The sequence below is a fragment of the Vicia villosa genome, linkage group LG3 (genome assembly GCF_029867415.1).
Source record: "Vicia villosa cultivar HV-30 ecotype Madison, WI linkage group LG3, Vvil1.0, whole genome shotgun sequence".
Classification (NCBI taxonomy): Eukaryota; Viridiplantae; Streptophyta; class Magnoliopsida; order Fabales; family Fabaceae; genus Vicia; species Vicia villosa.
Genome location: NC_081182.1, coordinates 37,294,452 through 37,304,876, shown reverse-complemented (window position 1 = coordinate 37,304,876; position 10,425 = coordinate 37,294,452). Strand labels below are relative to the sequence as shown.

At 36.2% G+C, this 10,425-nt stretch overlaps 2 protein-coding genes across 2 annotated transcripts; both read left to right on the top strand.

Annotated features, from left to right (window-relative positions):
• The first annotated feature begins 4,200 nt into the window (after positions 1–4,200).
• LOC131661028 ((+)-neomenthol dehydrogenase-like) lies at positions 4,201–5,923 on the top strand. Its single transcript, XM_058930430.1, has 4 exons — positions 4,201–4,381; positions 4,637–4,895; positions 4,990–5,184; positions 5,277–5,923. The coding sequence occupies exons 1-4, from the start codon at positions 4,296–4,298 to the stop codon at positions 5,670–5,672; spliced, it is 936 nt and encodes a 311-aa protein (XP_058786413.1). The 5' UTR covers positions 4,201–4,295; the 3' UTR covers positions 5,673–5,923.
• A 1,044-nt stretch (positions 5,924–6,967) lies between these two features.
• On the top strand, positions 6,968–9,153 carry LOC131661029 (uncharacterized protein At4g14100-like). Its single transcript, XM_058930431.1, has 2 exons — positions 6,968–7,506; positions 7,689–9,153. The coding sequence occupies exons 1-2, from the start codon at positions 7,038–7,040 to the stop codon at positions 7,862–7,864; spliced, it is 645 nt and encodes a 214-aa protein (XP_058786414.1). The 5' UTR covers positions 6,968–7,037; the 3' UTR covers positions 7,865–9,153.
• Positions 9,154–10,425: the final 1,272 nt, after the last annotated feature.

Genomic DNA, 10,425 nt, shown 5'->3' with positions numbered 1-10,425 from the left:
TTATCTATTAGCTTAGTCTAATCTATTTTTTTTTATTATTTCATTTATTTCAACTATAATCGATGATTTTAATTTTATAATATTAACTTTTAATATACTATATGATATATATTATATCAAATCTATGATTCATTAGTATTTTTATAATATTAATAAAAATATAATTTGTAATTTAGATATCCAAAAACTGATCCAAATTAAAACGCATTAAATTGGATCAGATCAGATTGGATTTTTTTAACATATCATCCAAAACCGAACCAAACCGCAAGTAAATTTATTTTTGGATCGGATGAGTTTTTGCCTTAAAACTGATCCAAATCGAACGGCGAACACCCTTATTGGCTACAATACATTTGAATACCGAAGTGATTTAGTGCCGAACGAAGAAATTCATTGTCAAATGATATGAGGAAGATAAAGAAAAATGATCAATACGAGAAGGTAAAGCATGATACAGATAAAATCTACTCCATATTAAATACTTTCTTTTATCCTCCTTTCTAATTTAGGATTTTTTTGGGATTTTTCAATATAGGTGATCGTAACTGATTAGAATGGATTGTCCTGGCTTGTAACTAGTTGGACTGGTGTGCATGGGGGTGTACCTGCAAGGTACTCCGATGCCAAAGTGAGAAAGAGAGCAAAGGAGCGCAAGTATATTAGAGTGAGTAATGAATAATGAATATATTAAGATGGATCATGGAAGGCACGACAATCATCTCGGCCAAGGTTAGTCGACCCATGATGCAGTTATATAAAGACAACACTCTATAACCAGGAAGCGAATCTTGACATGCCTTGCTGTTTCCTTTTCCCCAAAGGTAACAAGCAGTTTGACGTATCCCTAAGGTTTGGTATGCAGTTATATAGAGACAACAGTCTATAACCAGGAAGCGAATCTTGACATGCCTTGGAGGTCTCACTCTACGTAAGGAGTCAGTACGGGACTCGTCGAGTTGAAGGGTCTTAAACAGCTGGGAGTACATGATATCGACGGAGCTTCCTTGGTCGACTAAGATGCGTCGAACATCGAAGTTAGCAATCATTGCTCGAACGAGAAAAGGGATGTTGGAGTTAGGGGATCCTCCAGGCAGCTCCTCAAGGTAGAAAGTGATGGGTTCATATTTCCCTTTGAACCTGCTTAGAGTTGGGTTATGTTTCGAGCCGGCATCGATGAGCTCATCGAAATTTCTTTTCACTGATTCGATGGTTAGTTGACCAGAGAGACCCCTCCCGAGATGACCATTGTTGAAGGATATTAATTTCTCCCAGGGAGAGGGAAATTTGGATTGGGCCAGCGTCAGGATACCTGTCTTCCTCAGTTCTCTTTGCCTCGTGGACATCATGCTGAAGAGCTTCGTCCTTTCTGGTGTACTTTGTCAAACGACCTTCCCTAATCAGTGTTTCGATTGCGCCTTTGAGGTGGACGCAGTCCTCAGTGACGTGGCCATGGCTCCTGTGAAACATGCAATACTTGGTTTTATCAACCCCAAGTTTAACACAAGTGGCTTTAGGGAAACGTTCTCTGCACTCTTTGAAGTCGGTATTCTGACACTCAGCGAGGATACGCTCGTGGGGAGCGGTCAGCAGTGCATACTCGATGAAGCGACCAGAGGGTCCTCTATGCTCTCGTGCTTTGCGAGGTATGTCGTCCATTCTCTTCTCCCCACCACGTCGAGGAGGAGGAGGTCGTCATACTTCGAGCTTCTTGAAGTGTCCTGGCCCCTCGACCACAATACTCAATCCCTTGGTGTATAGCTCACTAATTTTTACTATAGGTCTCATATCTCTGTTCAACCAGCATAAGTGAAATTAGGCAATGTAATGGTAAGTAAATTTAAATGTTACTACTAGATGTCTCTTATTTATATTGAACCAGCGTTAGCACAATAACTCCCTTGTTCAAACGCATAAGCTAAGGGTCAGTATTCCCCATGCATCCAAAATCAGATTAACATAGTATCTCAAATAAAAATCATTAAGCCCAAAATACAATTAAATAGAAATATAATTTCAATTATTCATATAATATCAAATTAAACATATGCCCCAACAATTTCAATACAAGTTCATCTCATAAAACCTAATCTAGAGTAGATTAGCTACTCATATTACAACAATAAATTACTAAGATAGATGATGAAGCTTGCATGAAAATTTCTTGAAGAAACTAGCCTTCAATGGATTTCAATACTCCCAAAATCGGTCCCCTGGTGCTCCTTGCCGTCACTTTGTCTCCAAATCCGATCCCCTTGAGAAACTGCCAAAAATCCCCTTTTAAAGGTGTCGAATTGGTTCAGAACGTGTCAGAAAAGCGATGGTTGTTTGATATGTTGTGTGACAAAATTACGCACGCAGTGGCTAAGCGATGGTCTGTGTGATAAAATCATGCGCACGATACCATGTGCGGTGACGTGTCACGCGTGCGACGCGCTGCGTGATTATTCCAATAACTTTTGTGTTTTTGCTCCTTTTTCCATCCAATTTTCATCAAGTACCTAATTCTTCATACTTAATGATTTTTGCATCTTTCTTCAACCTTTATGCTTCATTTTAGCTCATCTTTGACTGATTTTGCTTTGATTTCTTGACGAAATATACGTAATGATCGAGTGTCATCAATATATAATATAACTATTTTACAAAATATGAAATTTCAACCTCGCAACCCATCATTAATTAGAATTATCCATTCATTAGGTGATACACTTCATTATAAGCAACCCTCCATATACTAAGAGTCTCTAATTGCAACAACAAAAGTTTTATTACACGTAAAACTAGACTAATGGTCGAGATTATTCCTATTGAAACGCGAACTATCATTATTATCTCATAGTTTTACCAATTGGATGAGCAATTCACCACTAAGTCCTAGTTGCCATATAGATCAATTCCCCCAATTCCGTAGACGGGGGAAAACATTACACTCAAATAAACGTATATAATTATAAACAAAAATCCATCATAGAGACAGTAGCAAAGATTTACATAAGTTACATGTTTTATGTAGTATCATATGTAGGGAATATAATCTAAAGGAACGAGGCACTCATCCTTAGGATATTCATGGTGTTAACAATAGAAAAGCAAGAATAAAGACTTACAACGATTAGGAATGATCAATTAATGGTAGCCTTTGTTTTCTCCTCTCTTTGGTACCAAAAACACTTTAACCTCTCTAAACTTTGGAACCTTAATGACTAAACACATTTGTTAATTTGTAGAAAAATTGTGAAAACGTGCAATCCCACCAGAGTACTACTTAAGCGCGTCACAGTTTCTAAATTTATCTGGGATTTGGCAAATTGTTTGAATAGTGCAGCTATGATGAAGAAAGCGTTGCTTTTTTCATTTAAAGTTTGATAGTGTCACAATGTCTTCTAGGTGTGCCACTATTAAATGAGAAAGTTTGGATCGCCCCGCCGAGCTGATGGTGCGTCATGATGGCTTACTGAAGTTTAGTAGCCCCACTATAATGATGGAGCACGTCGTTATTGACAGTCTATTGTAGTTTTCTCTGATTTTTTCTGTTCTTTGTGTTCCATTTCTCCCATTGCTTCTTCATTATATTTTTCATGTAAAATTCTTTAAAATTTGTTTGGTTAAGATGATTTCACAGTTTAGTGTTTTTCACAAATCCTCAAAATCTTTATTAAAAACCTACAAAACGAAAATGCATTAACTGTAAAATCTCCTTTAAAACAATGAATTTTAAGTATGAAAAACATAGTGTAATTGACTGTCAACAAATACCACAAAACGATTTAAAGAGACAACCTAATATACGACTCAATCAATAATCTCTTTTGAAACATAAATTGTTTTTCAAAACTAAAAAACAACAATACAATTAGCTAACCAAAGAACCAAAAGAGTCAACAACAAATCGTAGACACTAACACAATTTCCATGAATTAATATAGATAAAGAAAAAAGTTTCTTGTTTTTTTATCTTACCAAAAGTTTATTATTAAAATTCATGACAAATAGCTGAAAAATGACAAGAAAGGACATCCCAAAGATGGGGAACAAAAATTAGTTGATGTTACCTAAATTGTAGTTCCATGCATTTACCATATACCAAAAACATAGGTGTTCTTGAACCAATAACGTGACATTCTATTCTAGGACACTAATTTGATCCTTTGCATGCGGATAACATAAGATATGTGATACATTACAATACAACATTATTCTCTTTCATGATCTAATCTGCATTATCCCATACTCCAAACAATGCTGCTTTCAATTTATCTTCATTGTTGCTAAATCTACATATATAGAAAAATATGGGGCACAAAGATAAATCACGTAAAGACAAGAGATTGCAAGAGATCTCCCTTTTGAGAACCATTCCTTATTCCGATCACCAGAGGTTAATTTGATCTTCTACCTATTATATTATCATTGTTAAATTTGATACATTGATTTGTGGCAATTCAAGGCATTCATGCCGTCAACACGTCGATTGTTGTTGGATCGAGATCTGAACCACCTGATCTCGATCCAACTCATACAAGCGTGCTGACATGTGAATGTGTGGAATGATTATGGTAGCAAATCGAAATTTCTTAATATTATAGTTTTATTGTGTTAATATTTTGTGCATTTTGGGTATTTTAATACAAAGGTGGTGGTCTAAGGAAACCATTGCTGTGGTTACTGGTGGAAATAGAGGAATTGGTTTTGAGATTTCGAGACAACTTGCTGATCATGGAGTCACAGTTGTGTTGACATCAAGAGATGCTAGTGTTGGTGTTGAATCAACTAAGGTCTTACAAGAAGGTGGTTTGGATGTGGATTGTCATCAACTTGATATATTAGATTCTTCATCTGTCAACGAGTTCGCTGAATGGTTGAAGGAAAAATACGGTGGTCTAGATATTCTGGTAAGAGATGAAAAACCTGAATTCGCAGCCGATATTTAGAGAGGACAGTTTGATATTAAGATTTGTCTCTAAGTGATAATGTTGTTATTTGTAGGTAAATAATGCTGGTGTTAACTCCAATTCGGGATCTGAAATCGAGGTTGAAAATGCGCGTAAATGTATAGAAACAAATTATTATGGAACCAAGAGAATGATTGAAGCTATGATGCCATTGATGAAGAAATCTGCTGCTGGTGCTCGTATCGTAAATGTGAGTTCGCGTTTAGCTCGAGTAAGCGGCAAACGAAATGTGAGTAAAGAATCTAACTTTATCTTATCTCTCGATGTAGAAATAGTTTATACGAACATATAAGCATATAAGTGTTTATCTTATGGTTACAGAGAATAGAAAATGAGGCATTGAGGGAGAAACTAAGCGACGTGGAATCTCTTTCGGAGGAGTTTATCGAAGAAACTATAAATATTTTTCTACAACAAGTTGAAGACGGAAGTTGGAAAACAGAAGGGTGGCCTCAAACATTTACCGATTATACAGTATCAAAGCTTGCAATGAATACATATACAAGGTATATGGCAAAGAAGCTTGCTGATAGGCCAGAGGGTGAAAAGATTTATATAAATTGTTACTGTCCTGGTTGGGTGAAAACTGCATTAACAGGTTATGCAGGAAGTGTTACTGTTGAACAAGGGGCTGATACTGGTGTTTGGATTGCACTTGTTCCTGATCAAGAGATTACTGGCAAGTTTTTTGCAGAAAGAAGAGAGATTAACTTTTGATTAATCATAATATGGTTTTGTAGAACTGTATTGCTATTTATCAATATATTTAGAGGTTGATTGAGATATTATGATAGATTGTGAAATTAATGGTCCAATAGTGGGACACATATAGGGATTATGAGAGTGTTTGAGAGATTAACTCTTTGAAGTTTGACCTTATTTGAAGAGTTTTTTATATGTTATAAGACTTTTATTTGGTTGTAAGTTTATTATTGGAGCTTCACTATAACTCAAGAAATGATTTTTTTAATTGTTAATATCAAAGAAGGTAGGTATCATTGTTTTTTTGTTTTGGTTGAATCTCTTTCTCTTCCGGTATCTTGCACTTGGGATTTGTTTTAGTCTCTTAACTTTAAAAAAAATCATTTGAGTCTCTCAATTTATTAAAACGTATCCATTCCGTCCAAATGGCATTAACAACATTAATATTCGCTGACGTGGCAAATGACGAGTTACATTAAACTTTTGTGACCGATTTAACGGCAGAAAAATCAGTCACTGAAAGAGATATTCTGAATTTTTAACTCTGTACCATCCCAAGCTTCAAAGAATCAGATTATTGCACTAGCTCATGCAATACTCCAGAGGGAGCTTATGAAACTAGGATGGTCAGCAGTTATACTCCATCACTGCCATATCCCCAATACACCCATGAGAATTTCCTTAACCTGAAACCAGGTTCTGTTACAAAATTCAGTGGTAAAAATTTGTATGGATTGGTTGTAACCGGTTTTGTAAAAGTAAAACCATTTATATGTATCGGTTATAATAACCAGTTATGACAAATGAATATATATTGGATATGGATTGGTTATGTTAATAAACCAATCATATTGAGCATCCCTATCCATTACCTATAAATATCTAGTATATGTGTCGCCTTGCCTTATGCACCTTATCAACATCTATGAGCTTCATACCTGTTTGAACCAAAAATGCAGATCTCTTTGATATATCTCTTGGAAGATGCTGCAAAATATTAAACATTTTTAATATACTTCAATTTTTTAAACCATATCTTCATATACTGTTATCATAATACTCATAATACTTAATGCAGAAAAATTGTTAGAATGTACTCAATTGCTGTTTTGGAATTGGCTGAAAGGCAATGCGAAGGGATTTGATTACTCCCTTAATTATCAAATCCAATTGCCTGCTTATACATTTTGTTCTATCTTATGCTGTTCTATTTATTAAATTTTGTTTTGGCTTTTAAAAAAAAAAAGAAAACAACGTGGCTCAGCATGTGGGGCTACACAGAAACGTATCTCACCGTTACCGAGATTTGTACACCTAACCTAACCTACACAAATTCACAATATTCTTATCTTATCGCTCGGAATTGGGTTGAAAGCAGCAATGGCCTCTGCAATAAAACACTCATGTACGGTAGTATTACTCACCATCCTTCTCTTCTCCGCTTCAACTTCCACGGCGGAGCTACTTCCGCCTATTTGGCCGGACCAGTTCCATTCCGTTCTGTTCATGAACCAGAGCGGAACCCTCCAGAAAATTGACCTATGGTACGACTGGCCTAACGGCCGAAACTTCAACATCATCCAGGATCAACTCAACGAAGTCGTCGTTTACGATCTCGAATGGAACAACGGCACCTCTTTCGTCTACACTCTCCATCCCTCCGACCGCCACTGCAAGATCCTCTACCCTGGCGTCGGTATTCTCCGCCGTAATTGGCTTGACGGTGCCACCTATTTAGGTCAAGAGAAAGTTGATAATTTCGTCTGTAATGTTTGGGAGAAAGCTGATTTTATTGTGTATTATGAAGATGCTGTAACAAGAAGACCTGTTAAGTGGATCTTCTCCTCAGGTTCGGTTCTCTCTCTTTACTCTCATTCTAATTATGAAATTATTATAGAAAGATATTTGATAGGATTAATATTATAAATAAAAACTATTAGTATCAAAATTGTTTCATTTATTACTAAAACCCTCTAATTATATGTAACATTTAGAATGTGTTGCTGTGAAATACTGATAATTTAAATGCAGGATATACGGCTCATGTGATGACATTTGAGGTTGGAGCAGTGCTTGAGGATTCGAATTGGCAGGCTCCCGTGTACTGTTTCAATCAGACTGAGAAGATTTTGGAATCTGCTGCTGTTCGTGGCGATTCTTTCGGGAGTTTGATGAGAGGCAAATTCGACGATGTTCGTGACATTTAAGGAAATGGATTAAATTGTATATGCCTAATCTATTTCTGTTTTGGGGATAGGTAATGATTGTTTAGTTTAGTCAAATATTTTTATTAAGTTTCCATCATCGTCTTGTAGGGATATGGATGCACCATTGTTTTCTTTCAAGCTCATATGTCAAGTTTTTTTAGTTCATCTCATCTTAAAATTTTGAGAGATGATGAACTGAATTGCTAAGTCTCATAAGGGATAAAATATAACTTATTTTGATGTAAAAAAGTAACCTAGTGATTCATTATGTAAGTAGTAATACTTTTGTAATAAGGAGAATGTAGAGGCACATCCATCTTATGTGGAAAAGGGTTTGATGTAGTAAATCTTTGCATCCTGAAATTCTATGAAGTCTGTTCTGTTGTGTGGAAATTATGGACTGTTTTGTTACTTTTAGCAATTAGAGTGGGAAGACAAACTTGATTAGATGCTCTATTATGCCAATTATTACCAGGTTTGTGCGTGGTTAAGTTGTTAATCGGAATCATTTCCAATTTGTTTGTTAGTATCAAGAAGTCGAGCAGTTAATTTTAACCCAATCCGAAGGAACCATGCCTGTTACAGATCATTTTGGCTTGTCAGACCAAACTATTTTAGGCTGAGTTGAGAATGATATCTAATCCGCCTCTTATATGTTGAAATCTGTCAAAATACACTAATGATGAAAATGTGCTTCCAATGTATTTTGGTAAAAAGAATACTTTACTTAAAGCACAAAAAGTATGCATTTTAGAGAGGAGGATTGAGCAGAGTTTACAAAATACTACCTTGGTTTGACAAACTAATTTGACAACTACTAAGAAAGCGAGAGATGGTTATTTGCATTAATATCTTAACGGTAGAAAACATTGCATAGGGTGGAAATAAGTTCGAGAAAGGCTTGAAATACCACTTATTTAAAGTGTGATTCAACCTATTTAGCAAAAAGGAGGTTAGGCTTCTTTAGAAGCTTTTTAAACTAATCAGGCTAGCAATGTACTGGTACTAAACTTATGGGTTTATTTTTTGCTAGGGGTGGCAATACGGGTTCGGCCCATTGGACATGCCCGTTTTGCCCGCACTTTTGTGCGGGGCATGCCAATGTTTTAGGCCCTCATGCTCTAGTGTGACCGTCCTGCCCCTCCCTGTTTTTTATACGGAATTTTGCGGGCACGTTCATTAATATAAATTTTACATTTTTAGGTTTAAAAAGTTCAGTGTCCGTGGGCTTAGCCCGCCTCGCCCTCACTTTTTACGGGGCGGGTTAAAGTTTTAGACCCGCACCCTCAACTATGACCGTCTTGTCCGATTTTTTTGTGGGCTTTTGCGGGGTGGGTCGAAACAGGGTGGGCATGCCTGTTTGCCACCCCTACTTTTGGGTGGGCATGCCTGTTTGCCACCCCTATTTTTGACACCATTAGTGGGGTTTTTGCACCCTTATGAAAAAATATATAATTAGGAGATACATTTTCAGATGCACCACATCCATTCGTAAGCAAACTATACTCTCATTTTATCAAAAATTGGTACGGAAATTCATCCATGTATCAAAACTAATAAGATACTCGTGCAATCACACGAGTTCTGTCTGATTTTATTTTACACGTTGCGATACCTCATTTGTCAGCTTTAAAATTTATATTACAGATCATAAACATTCAAATAATCACAAATATATACTAATAATACATGAACCTTTATACATTAATCCAAGTCGCATGTTGTTAAGTTGTGATTTCTTACATTAAAAATGTTAAAGAAAAACATGTTTAAACATTTCAAAATCATTTTGTCAACTAACTTAATTTGTGGCTCCAACAGAAGTCTTCATCATTGCATCAATAAGCTCATAACTCAATTTTCCATCCTACAAATGCATGAAAAAATATATTAGAGTGATTTCAATTTTTAAAATGCAAAATCTATAACTAAGGTTGTATATCAACAATATATTTTTTCCTGTTAATAAAAATATTTATATCAACAATACACTTTTTCCCGTTTATAGAAATATTTGTATCAACAATACACTTTTTTCGTTTATAAAAATATTTTTATTAACCGTACACTTCTCTCGTTTGTAAAATTATTTGTATCAACATTACACATTTTCCCGTTTATAAAAATATCTGAATCAATAATACACATGTTTTCCCCTTGATAATTGATCTTTCCGAGTAGAACAGGTGGCCAGCAACAGTGAAGCTTGGAATCCGGAACGGTTGGAGGAGAAAAAAGGTGGTTGTACCTGCAAGGCACTCCGATGCCAAAGTAAGTGTTTGGACCACAATGTACAACAAAAGTGAGAGATTTTGGGTGAAAAAGAGATTACCTTGCTCTCTAGCGTTAGAGGGCTGTTTATAAGGCAGTTTAATGAAGAGGACTCCGCCTTTAGAGGACCCATGCGAGGCGTTAGGCCAAGAAACGTGAGAACTAGCCGTTACAGAGCACGAGGCTTTAACGTGCTCGATTGTGTCTCGTTTTTGCCTGGAGCGGGCCGGGGAAGGATGCCGCGAGTGTGGACCAGGATGCTTTGGGCCAAAGAATGGATTGGCCCAATT